The sequence below is a fragment of the Callorhinchus milii genome, unplaced genomic scaffold (assembly GCF_018977255.1).
Source record: "Callorhinchus milii isolate IMCB2004 unplaced genomic scaffold, IMCB_Cmil_1.0 Scaffold13, whole genome shotgun sequence".
In the NCBI taxonomy this organism is placed as follows: domain Eukaryota; kingdom Metazoa; phylum Chordata; class Chondrichthyes; order Chimaeriformes; family Callorhinchidae; genus Callorhinchus; species Callorhinchus milii.
In genome coordinates, this window is record NW_024704754.1 from 13,571,172 (window position 1) to 13,583,832 (window position 12,661).

Consider the following 12,661-nt stretch of genomic DNA (forward strand, 5'->3'; position numbering starts at 1 on the left):
ATCTGATCACGTCCCGTCTATCTAGATGTTAAAGATTACATAACACTATAGGAAAAGACAATGTAGTTTCTCGCATTGTCCAGGCCAACAATTGACAAGATAGAAAGGTTATTCAGTTCATGGCTATTTGTGGGACATTGCTGTGCACAATTAGGTTTTTGCATCTCCCCAAAAATCCACAGTCATTGCAATTTACAGCAATCACTTGTTAAGTGCTTTGAAATTGTCTGACATTACAGGCATTATATCATAAGCAAGGAATATTATCATGTTGTTGCATCTCAAAGTACTTCAACAGATAATTACTGTTAATGAAGTAACTGTTTTTGTTGGCAAGTATGGTAACCATCTGAGTCATCAAGGCCCCACAAGGAGTCAGGTGAATGATCAATTAATCTGGAGGATTATTGACCAGCACATTAGGACCTTCTCTTTCGGATTAATGACCTGCGATCTTTAATATCAACCTGAATACGCACAAACTCAGTTTAAACTCTTATCTGAAGCATGGTCTCATCCATGAGTTTACATCGCTAAATAGGACTTGAACTCACAAGGGACTGTTCTGGAGCTGCTGGCTGGCATGATTTTAAAAAACAGATGTAGGAAAAAAGAGAAACTGGAAGGGGTAAAAACACAAAGGAATTAATTTCCCGTACTGAATTCCCTGTACTGCCTACAACTAAAATACATTTTTGTAGTAAAAATAATCATAGGCTTCAAAGAAAGAACACAAAGCCTTTGAAATATCTTTGTAATCTAATTGTGCATTTATAATCATGTATATTTACCAAATGTATTTCACTTAAACAAATAGGAAGATGACAGCAGCACCACAGTCACTCAGATAAGATGTACTTACAGCATTCTAATCACTGTCTGGATGCATTGCTTTATTTAAACAATATTGGGCTCCAGTTTAGCCAGAGGAGACCTGATTAAATCCTGTTTGGAGTTAACATAGGACAGTGGTTTAACAGAAAACATTTGTTTACTTCTATAATTGTTCTCGAGGGTAAAGACTAACAGTGCCCAAAAGCCTGGATTTTACTGTTATCTTAGCTCTACAAATAAATATCTATTCCCCAGCAACCAGCCTGTAAGAGTGAAGAACAAGAACTGGACAGCTACACATTTATTGACCAGTTATTGCTGGGAACAACTCTGACTAAATATTGTGGGGCAGAAGCAAGAATAATAAAACAATAATAAATAAGAAGCTTATTGCTCTGCTGCACATTTACTTGGATGGACTTTGTATAAAAAACAGGGAGAATGAGCAAGGTGGGAATAGTGTTCATCCTATAAATTTATGTGCAATACAATCTGTACTCCTGACGTGAAAGGCACTATACATATATAATTTTGTATTGGATTGGACTGTAATACAACACACTTGAGACTCAATAATGCTGATGCTCCACTCTGTTTTATTAATGTATTAATGTTCATTTGTAGAAAATTCTTCAATATATTTAAAGGAGAATCTAGCAATATTTGATGTGTGATCATTAAAACACAAAAAAAATCATAGAATGTAGGAAGAGGAGACGATTCAGTCTGTGGGGTCTGCTCTGCCATCTTACCAGATTATAATGATGGGAATCGACATTTAATAAACAGTAACAATGAAGGCCTAATTAGAAATGCATTTATGAATTAAAACTACATTTTGCAAATCTTAGATCAGGGATAATAATAAATAACAAGAATCCTTGAATTTGATATAGCTACATCGTCGAGATGTCTCAAAGCACTTCACAGAAAATGTAGTAAAGTGGAATAACTGTGTATTTCGTGAGTAGTCGTGAATTGAGTGACCACATTTTGGAGCGATTGTTACCTCCAGAAAGTGATCCACCAATCGACTATCAACCGGGTTCTTACTTACTGCTAGGCAAACAGAGGCAACATGCAATTGCCCCACAATCTGCAGACTTCAAGCCCAGGTTTCTTATAGCCTTAGCCTTAAAATCAACGTTCTCAAAACTTAAGACTGGTACCGAATATGGGACTGGTACCAAATCTGAAACATCAAACACTTTAATTTACATCTTCAAAGGTTTAAGCAGAGATACTTACATCTGATTATGTGATTAAAATTAACGTCACACAGGATAGGAATGTGCTTATATGATGGGTTCCCAAATGTATCTATTTTCAGTCAGTATAAATCATTTGAGAGGATTCACATGGCATTAATTGCAATGCATCTTTTTCAACTGTGTGCTTTGTTTCACCTTCCAGGGTGCGACTTCTGGTCATCTTCAGGAGATCATAATCAAGCTTCTGAGGACTGTGAACAAGACAGTTATTAACATGGGACGAGATCACAACCTGATTGTAAGTAATTATACAGGGTCTGATGTTCTCTTAGTGGGAGTCTCTCAACCAGATGAATTTGTGCAGCGCTTTGAGACATTATCATTCATGAAGACTATATATTCATGCAAGTTGTATGTTGTATATCTCAAAGAGGCGAGGGAGGGAATCGGAGGGACTCTGGGATAAAGTTCATCCATTTGGTTGATACTGTCAGTGCCTGAGTTGAGAAGGTACTGTTGTTGGAGTGTGCATCCCTTTGCAAGCGCATGTTAACCTTTTCCTGACAAGAGCATCTCACATGCCAGTGCCACTGCCTATGACTGATCTGCTGGTAAGTAAGGAAAACACAACCAAAGTGTTTTTTTTTTAAAAATAATCATTCCTCAACTATATTTCACAGCTCTATTCAATAAGATACAAACAATAGTTTTTTTCTGTACAGTAATATACAAATTTCATCTCAATCCCACTCACACACACACACACAGAAATACAGGACTCAGTGCTGCACTCAGTAAATTCATACTCATCGTTCACTCTCACACTTTTCAAAATAAACATTTATATTTTCACACCTTCTTACAAGCGTGTCACTGCATTTCAGTTTGGCAAGCCACAGACATAAAGTGCACTTCTAGTCTTGTAGCATCCAGTCTGCAAGTCACTGCTGTGCATACATTGCTCTCTCTCTTTGCATCCAGTGAGTACACTACCATCCAAGGTGTTTTTAGATGAATCAAGTAAGCTGGTCCCAATTGCCCTTCTTTGCAACCATTCCAGTAGTTAATTATCCTCTCGGTAAATAAATACTTTATGGTGTCTGTTCTGAAGTTGCTGTTTGCCAACCTGAATCTGTGCCATCTTGTGCTGCTGCAAGTATTGTTTTCACTGTGTTTGGGTTCACTGTCTCAATCCTAGATTCCAATTTACGATCTTGATTACCTTGATAAAGTCTGCGCTTTCAAGACTAAATAGTTCTAACTTGACTAATTATTTATCATAGTTCTGCTACCCTGCATGGAGGGCACTATATAAGTGCAAGTTGTTGTTGAAATTAATTTGTTTCATTTCGTTAACAAAACACAGTCAAAAACATTTTTACAGTATATCCTTTGAGACACATCAAATGCAAGGATTATTATCATTACTATTATTTCACTAACAATGGGGATCCCCATTGCTCTCTCATGTACTGCCTCTAGGACCTTGGTCTCCTGTTTCAGGACTTTCCACAGATCTCCAGATGTGGCCTGACCAGAAACCTATCCACTTGAGCATGACTTCTGGGGATTTGAGCTAAAATGATTGACAAGTTAAAAAAAATTACATTCAATTTCACACTTTTCACATTGGAAAGTTATCTCAAAGCATTTCACAGGATTTACTGTAAAATGTAGTGACTTACGCTATGTAGGCAAACACGACTGCCATCTTGCACAAAAGAATGTTCAACAAATGGCCCTAAATTAAATGACCAATTTTATCTAAGAGATTGTTGCAGGACACTAAGAGAAACTCCCTTCTCGTGTTCAATAGCACTATGGAATCTTTAACTTCCACTTGAAAAGTCGTACGTGATATTGGTTTAACATCTCATCTGAATGATTGCACCTCCAAAATCCCCAGCACTGCACTGGAATTCAGACTAGATTATTATGAGTCCTAACTTGAGGCTTGAAGCTACACTCCTTGACTCACAGTTGAGAGAGCTACCAACTGAGCCAGTCTGACATGTAAACTATCTTGTATTCATCTGTATTGAATTTATATGTACCCATCAGCTCATATATACCTTATTACCTTGTTTTTGATCATGGCTTTAACTCAATCGTTTGAAGTGGAACTCAAGTATAGCTCTGGCATCAGAAACAAAAATCGCAGTCTGCTGGCATCAATCCAAGATGCTGGCGCTGAAAATCTAAGAGCCAATTTTAGATCCAAGCACTGAGCAGAAGTTTGGGGGTGGAGGGACATTTAGAGTGTCTTTAATCTTAGATACAGAAATGCAATGAGAATAATTATTGGAATCTGTCATGAAAAATTGCAATTGGATCCTGTGATTGAGGAGTGATACCGGCAACAAATCAAGATAATGATCAATTTTATTTTTTCCCCTTCTATCCTGAAACCATTGACTTGTGCTGTAGTATGGTTCCACAACACTGGCTGCTCTCAGTACCTCTCCCAAGTGGACTTTAATCATGTAACAGCCCCTGTCAGTGAGTGTTGAAAGGTTATTTAACCACTGTGCAAGGTGCAGAGGGAGAAAGATCACAGCAGACCCTGATCCTATCCTTCTTATCCTTCTTGGAAGTCATTGATGAGTGACGAGGAATATAAGCCCTAGCTGATTTTCTTCCTTTAACCCAGAGGCCAACTGCAGCCCCAACTATAAGTATTAACCATCGCCGGTACATTACAAAGCAAACACAATGCTGAATCAGGTGTATAAATCACACCTTAAAACATGATCATAATGCCTGCAGCACAACTTGTAAGCCAGTGTAACTCAAAATGTTTTAACTGAAGAGGCAATGATAATATCAGAGAGCGATAGATACAGAGGAACACTTTGTACACTGGATAGCTACAAGAACGGTATGAAACTGTACCGCTAAATATCGTAAAAAGCATAACAAGAACAGTAATTAAAGATGAATAAATTCTGTGCGAGTCTTTGTGTTGACTGAATGATTAACATAGCTGTAAATTCTCACTGGTGTTCAGGACTGCCACTGTCTTATCTCGAAACTCAGGCGCTCCATCCTGTTCCGTTATTGCTGTGATTCGCTCTGTGGGTATTGCTGATAATTTCACAGTCCAGAGTCCTGATAAATCAGCTCTGACAGAAGTACAAATTGAAGCTGCACGCAGGCAACCCTCACTGAATAATTAGTCAATAGTGCATAACACATTCCAGAGTAAGACTCGAGGCCACTTTTTCAGCTGTGATCTATTCACACCTCGCAGAGAAGTCCAGTGGCTACAGCCACTGTACTAGAGGAGTGAAAGGTTGGAAAGCATTGATTTTTGTTAACGGAGATATGTTGGTCCCTTTATATGGAAAATGATGAATAGAGAGATGGGGGGTGGGGGGAGTTAAAGGTGGGATGAAGGTGAGGAAAGCCATAAAACACTAATGGGATTCTGCAGTTTACCTTAAGAGATATTTAATACAACAGCAAAGAAGTGATGTTAAATACATGAAATAAATTTGCAATACTGCATGAAATTCACTATTGAAAGCCAATAACTAAAAGATATCAGAGCCATAGAGAGGACACAGCATAGGTTCACATAGATGGTCCAGGGGATGAGGATAGGTTTGAAAAGTAGTTATTTTTATAAAGAAAGTAGAGGGTCTTCAAAATTCTGAAGCATTTGATTAATACTAATTATAATAATGAATCCTTACATCTGATGTAGCACCTTTCATGTCAGGAGGACATCTCAAAGTGCTTCACAGGATATACTGTAGAGTCTATAATGTGTTTTAAATAATGAAGATTATTCCTGCTGGTTGGTAAATCAGGAACAAGAGAATACAAATATTAAATATTAATAATCAAAGGGAAGGTAGAAGGAATCTCTTCACGCAGAGGATTACTAGAACACGGAGAGCTTTATCACAAGATGAGAACATTTAAAAGAAATTTGCAAGATGAGACAGAAGGAACAATCTAAAGCCTGTGGGAAAAGAGCAGAGAATTGGAAACAGAGTGGATGAGCTAGCACCAGCCCAGGTTTCACTCAGTGCGCCCATCTATCCTGGTTTGTCCCATCTCCCTTCAACTATCTGAGTAACAGCTGTTGTGGGGAGCATAAAACCCTCGACTTACTATGTTTAGCATCCCAATTTAATTCACTGCCAAAATGCCAGTCCTGAAATAAAGCTCCTTTAGTTCTGTGGATTAATCAAAGAAAAGTCACAGACTAATATTCAAATAAGGTGCAAATTGTACTCCATTAATGCACACTACTGCAGCTAATAATGTTTTCAAAATCACCCAACAGCCTACACAATATATTTTTCATCAGTATGCTACAAATGTCATCTCCACTCGGCAAAGCTTTTTCTCTCTGTGCACATGTAATGCTGTTACCGTCTTAAGGGTTTTATTTGTTGCAAATGCTTCCCCCTGCCCCTCTGCCTGCACACCTCATTGCTTCTGCTGTCCTGGCATGTACCGCAAGATGTCTGTGTTATTCAGCTCTCATCCACTGAGCAAATCAGCTTTTGTCAAACCAAAAGTTACCTGAAATTTGCAAGAAAGCTGAAAGGATGGATCTCATTTCATGCCAGTGGCTTTGGCACTGCTTGATTATATACACCAAAAGCATGCTTTCTTCGTCTTTCGTGGTTTAATCTTCATGTCCTGTTTCTGTCCACTTGGATTATCTGAATTGTGTCTGGCCACATGTGTCGGGTGTGGATTTTCCTCTTCGTATTCCAGAGTCCGTAGTACTTGATTATATCTGCCTTCCTGCTGCCTAAAGTCATATTCTACACTGGGAAAAAACAGAAGAAACATCAAGTGAAACTGCTTGCTGGTGATCTGTAGAGTTAAAGGATTACATGTCATGTGTTACATTACATCAGGCTTGATCTTTCAAAAAGTTCACTCGTTTCGTATCTCAAAAAGCTTGTCACTTGTCAATGTGGGGTTTTGACTTGACCCCACAGGGAAAAGTAATCAAATAATACGTGTATTTGCTGTACCACCAAGAATGTCAACCGTCTCAAAGTGCGTCACCGATAAATGTTGTACTCGTGTAGCTGTAAACAAATAAGTTGTACAGATACGTATGAAGGGAACAATCAATTTAGTTGAAGGATTGTTGGTCAGGAGATTGGGACAAAAGCCCTTCTCTTTCCCAATAGTGTTGTGGGATTTTTAACAACCATCTAAATAGGCAGTTACAAGATGGGAATGTCTGGATATGGATAAGGAATGGGAACTCTGGCTGATTTTTGCATTCCTAACACACAATGCACTGAGATTAATTGTAGCCACAAGTGAATCACCACTGACACAGAATGGGACTTAAATTTTAATCCTCCAGCCTTAATGTCTCATTGGTGCCTTTACTCGGTAAACTATCGATGGGAGCTCAGCTCATTTTGAAATGGAGCTAAACTGTAACATTATGAACATTTCATGGGAGTCTATATCTACTGCTCAAAAAAGTTCTTCGTTCTCTCAAAGCTTGCTCGAAGCTTGCTCATTGTAGATGCTGAACAAATCCTATGGAGTGAGGAGAATTAAGTTGAACAGTGACTGCTGGAGTTAAGCTTATAGATCTGTCACAGCGCACATCAGCCTCATCATGTGGTCCTAAACTGCAACAGACCAGGTGCTTGAAATGAGAATTGCCTAGTTGATAACATGTCGATTCAATACTTTCTGCAAATGGTTTACTCAGTCGTTTTGTTTCTTTCCTTTTGCTACCATTGCAATAATGCTGGGTTATACTGTAGTTCATGGTTAAGGTTTGACTTACTGAGTTAAAATAATTCCCCGTCATTGTAAAGAATGGAATCTAATGCTTGATATTTGTGAGAGAAAGAAAGAAACAAAGAACTTGAAGTGGGAAGCGTTTGTTTGATATTGCGTCTATAATGTTGAAACATCTCAAAGCACTTCACTGTACTGTTATAGGCTATCTAATGCTGTGACTATATAATTGTAGGCAAACACGACCAATGTATACNAAAAAACAGTATGGGAGATTACATTCTAACTCTTTTTCCTTCAATTTGGCACTTTCAGAAATTTTAGTTAGCTGTTTTTAACCTATCCTTACATTATGGTCTATTTCTCACTGTCTCATACAAAATGGATATCTTTATGGATCTGTCAGTAAACACGAGCCACCTCCCTTCCCTCCCCTCCTCGCTCCCTCCCTTCCCTCCCCTCACCCTGACCATTTCCCCCCTGCTTGGGTCCCGACCCAACTGTCCAGCGCCTTGGGACATCCTCCCGACGTGAAAGGCGCTCTATAAATGCAATCTTGTTGTTGTTGTTTGACATATAAATGCATTCAGACTTATGTATCTATCCACATCAATGTCACTTGCTAGCCCTGGGCTCCTGTGCTAAGCTGTTCCAAATCCATTTGTGCGTTGACAACCTCAGGTGAACATGATTTAAAAATAATAATCCACAGTTTTGATATGGTGTTTATAACGTCAAAACATTTCAGAGCCCATCACACAGAATTTCTGTAAAGTGTAAGTGATTGCGCATTTGTAGGCAAACCTGACAGCCAACTTGTGCCCATCAATGTCCCACAAACAGTCAATGATGTGAATGAACAATTTCATCTGGAGGATTGTTGGCCCAGGCCACCAGAAGAAACTCGTTTGAAGTATTTCTTTGGGATCTTCAATGTCTACCTGAACAGGAAAATGGGATGTAGCAAACCAGTTACTCTTCTATTTTATAAAAGTTCACCTCATCAAAAATAACTGGCAACGCACTTTATCAAATGTCTTTTGAAAGTCTAATCGTAGGACATTCACAGGTAGTTAACATTTATTAATCCAGTCACCTTCTCAAAGAAGTGCTGTAATTTGGAAATCGCGGCATCTGAAACCATTCTGACCATCTCATAATGACTTTCCTTCTTGATAGCTAATTTTATTATGACTTATACGATGGTCTCAAATCATTTTCCTTCTCCAAGTGACCTGAAGCCCACTGCTTTATAGTTCCTAAAGTTCGAATCATAAAACTTTACAGCACAGGAGAAGGTCATTTCTGTTGAATGTGTCTTTGACTGCTCTTTGAAAGAGCAATCCATACAGTGCAATTTACCCGTCTTTTCCTCATACCATTTAAAATGAGACCTTTTTAGATATCTGTCTAGTTCCTTCCTGAACGTTAATATGGATCCTGCCTCGATAACCTCTCTCTGCAGAGGATTCCACATCCTAACACTTCTCTGTGTTCAACATTTGTTCCTTTCCTGCCCTTATGTTAAATTGAAGCCATCTATTCAGACTCTCCGACCAGTAAAAATGGTTTCTCTACATTTACTGTATCAAAGCCCTTATATAATTTTAAAGACCTCTATTGGATCCTCCCCCTCAACCTTTTTTATTCTATTGAAAAGAACCCTGCTTTCACTGTGCTATATCTCCTTTGCACTCTCTCTATGGTCCTCTTACTCTTCCTAAAGTGGGATGACCACAACTGGACAAAATACTGTGGTGTAACTAACAATTCATACAAGTTAAGCATCACCTCATTGATTTTATATTGAATGTCCCTACTTCTAAAACCAATAGTTCTTCACAGCCTCCTACTTTAAAGATTAATGTACCTTAACTCCTAGTTCTCTCTGTTCTTTATACTACTAATCAGATAAGAACATTTCCCAGTCCTTAAATATCTACACATAATTTTCATTAACATCTGGAATTTTGTCTGTGTTCCCCTTAATGTAAGCAATGATTTTGTGCTGGTATTTGTTACAGTCAACTTGGATTCCTCAGCTATGATGTCCACCTCATGTATCTGTCTTGTGACACCCTATCACATGGCTCTACAATTCCTGTTTCTCATGGATTATAATTCCCATAGAGAACACACGTGGCTTTGACTTGCCAACCTGGGTTTGACTTTGATGGTTAATAATCTCATTTTGATTGAATCATGGCTCAATAAAATGTTTTCAAGCCACATCAGACAGGTCAATTATGCTGGCACAGAAAATATTTCCCTGCATTATATCTGAACATTATACTTGGGACTATTCCACCATTTGCATGATAACTTTGAGAATCTCAGTGAGCAATGCAATGCTATTTACTGCAAGTTTGTCTCTGAGCATTCCTTTATCAATTACTTTCCCTTTCAACTTTTGATGAACTTAAGTGTCAGCTTAGCTCAGTTAGTAGCACTCTCGCCTGTGATTAAGGAAGTTGTGAGTTCAAGATGGTAAAGAGTTCACATAAGAATTTACATAAAGTGTACATTTTAAACTGAGGAGGGGAGGTCTATATAGGAACTCGCTGCTACTATTTGCACAAAGGTTAATATACTTGTGGAAGCAATTACAGAAGCAGACAGTGTAAATTAAGAGGCAAGCAGATCAGTTTCTGAAGAGAAAGGAATTCCTCTTGGAATAGATGGAAACGAGATTGTAAAACAGACAGACTTTGACTTAATAATCGTTTCTAGTTCCTGTGTTCTTACACATTCCTAGTCATGTGTTAACCTTCAAGTCATAGATTATTCCATATATTGCTATTATCTGACCATTTGCTACTCCATATAGTATCATCTGTAAACGGTTAGACAAACTGAAATAACATAATGGAATACTCTATGCTCAATGCTAGTTAATATTCTGCTCATCATTCTGGAAATTTGTTAGCTAATTAAGTCATGCAAAGTAAATCCCTCTTGACAATACACTGTAAGTCATCAGAGGCAATGTATTAAGGTGAGAGTCACCGTTTGGACAGTGGTACTGCTTTGAATAAAGGCAATTATAAAAGGAGGCACCTTGATTATGGTTAGCACCAGGGTGTGAAAAGCTGAAGGTTAGATGCATTCTGCAAAGTTGCACATTAAGCACTTTAACAACAACAACAACTTGGATTTATATAGCGCCCTCCACGCCGGATTTCAGAGCGCTTCACAATAACGGATCCCGGGGCTGAGCCTGGAGGAGGGGGAAGAAGGTGACCAAAGGCGCAGTCGAAAAGAAAGGACTTTAGCCGAGACCTGAAAATAGGAAGAGAGGGGACGAGACAAAGAGAGTGAGGAAGAATAACAGAAAGAAAGATTTATATACATTTTAAATGAAACCATAAGAGAGGATTTCACAGCATGCTTTGTGTTTAGGATAAGCACATTTTATTGTTGTTAGCTAAACATTGTCTAAAGTCTGTCCTCATTTCTGTAACTCTGCTGTTCTCCATAGCTCTCTTCTCTCTCCCACTCCAGTCTGTCTCTACATCAGTGAACTCTTTCTTAGATCTTCATGACTGTGAAATCCTTATCGTTCTCTCTTCCTCCTATAATCTGCAGATTTGGGAATCCAAATTTGAATCCACATCTTTTCCCCACTTATCCTGGTTTATATTTCCCTCCGAAACCAAATTTACCACCAAATTCAATTTAATTTCCTATTCTTCTCATGGTTGTTTACAATAATAGCAACAACAACCTGAATTTATAATAACACCCTTCACGCAGGGTAGGGTCTCAGAATTTACTTCCTCAAACATTAATTTTAATTTCTAATTATATTTTGTAAATTGACTCAAGACATTTACTCCTATGTGAAATGCTGTATAAATGCAAATTAATATATTATTATGGATCATTGTGGAACTTTGGCTTTGCGATTTAAACAGGATTGCATTACATTGTGAGCCTCAATACCCTTGCACAGCGATTAAGGCTTATCTGTTGAGAAACATGCAACCAAACTGCAGGATATGAACCTTTGCAGATGTGTATTGTGCAAATGAACGCTTTGGCATCTTGTATACTACATTACAAAACTAGTTTATGCTGTTGACCGAACTCGGGGACCAGATTAACCTTTACTAAGGCAAATATAAATCACGGTATTAAATCTACTGTATAATCCTTGTGAACAGGATACCACTGGACCACATGTACAACTTCAGTTCACAGTTATCTTAGTACCCGTGGCGTTTTGATGAGACTGCGATTGCTACAATTGATTTATTTATGATGGAGCTTTTAGCTTATTTGAGGACAGTTATGTTCCACTGTTGTTGTATTATGGTCAGTACAGCTTTCTCCATAGGTAACCAGTATTAATGATAGGTACTCATCGATAAATCATCCCTGTGCTCATTTATTTTACTCGATAAAGAACAGGGCGTGGGAGTGCAATTGTTATGTCCGCTTCTCATTATTGGTGATCTCCATTCACTTCTATGCCATTAAATTCCTCCTTTCTGCAAATAGGCTTGTTTTATTTTAACTGCAGTACATCCATCGATCTCAACGGATGCTGCATCTATTTATCACCAGCCATAACTACCAGCTTCTAATAAAGCTGCCTTGTGTCCATAACCCATACCACACAACAGTGCACAGTAAAGGCAACTCTTCATAAAAGAATACCTCAGGAACAATTTAGCCCTCTGCACAGGGGTTGCTGATCCATATCAAGTATTAAAATGTAAATTCATGGAAAAGAATATTCCAGTCTGCTATTCACACACGCAAACTCTTTTTCCCAAGTTCTATATATTTCAAACTCCACAGAGAAAAGATGAAAAGAAAAAGAATTCTATGAAAAGCTAGAAAACATATCCTTACACACTATAGGAGTTGTATGGAAT

The 12,661-nt window shown here is 38.2% G+C and overlaps 2 protein-coding genes across 5 annotated transcripts in view; one reads left to right on the forward strand and one right to left on the reverse strand.

The window, feature by feature from the left end:
• The window catches only part of LOC103177303 (dedicator of cytokinesis protein 2), a 222,556-nt gene that overhangs the window by 98,145 nt on the left and 111,750 nt on the right, over nucleotides 1-12,661 (forward strand). Inside the window, exon 27 of the mRNA XM_007891417.2 lies at nucleotides 2,248-2,343. Within this exon, the coding sequence (XP_007889608.1) occupies nucleotides 2,248-2,343 (96 nt within the window). The remainder of the gene's footprint in view (nucleotides 1-2,247; nucleotides 2,344-12,661) is intronic.
• Nucleotides 2,235-12,661, reverse strand: part of insyn2b (inhibitory synaptic factor family member 2B) — a 36,038-nt gene continuing 25,611 nt past the window's right edge. For 2 of the 4 annotated variants that reach the window (XM_042340056.1, XM_007891416.2), the window contains one exon: nucleotides 6,769-6,829. In XM_042340056.1, coding sequence (XP_042195990.1) covers nucleotides 6,823-6,829 — 7 coding nt within the window. In that variant the 3' untranslated portion in view covers nucleotides 6,769-6,822. Of the gene's footprint in view, nucleotides 2,297-6,581; nucleotides 6,835-12,661 lie in introns of those variants that run through there. The other 2 variants (XM_007891415.2, XM_042340058.1) reach the window with 2 other exon arrangements.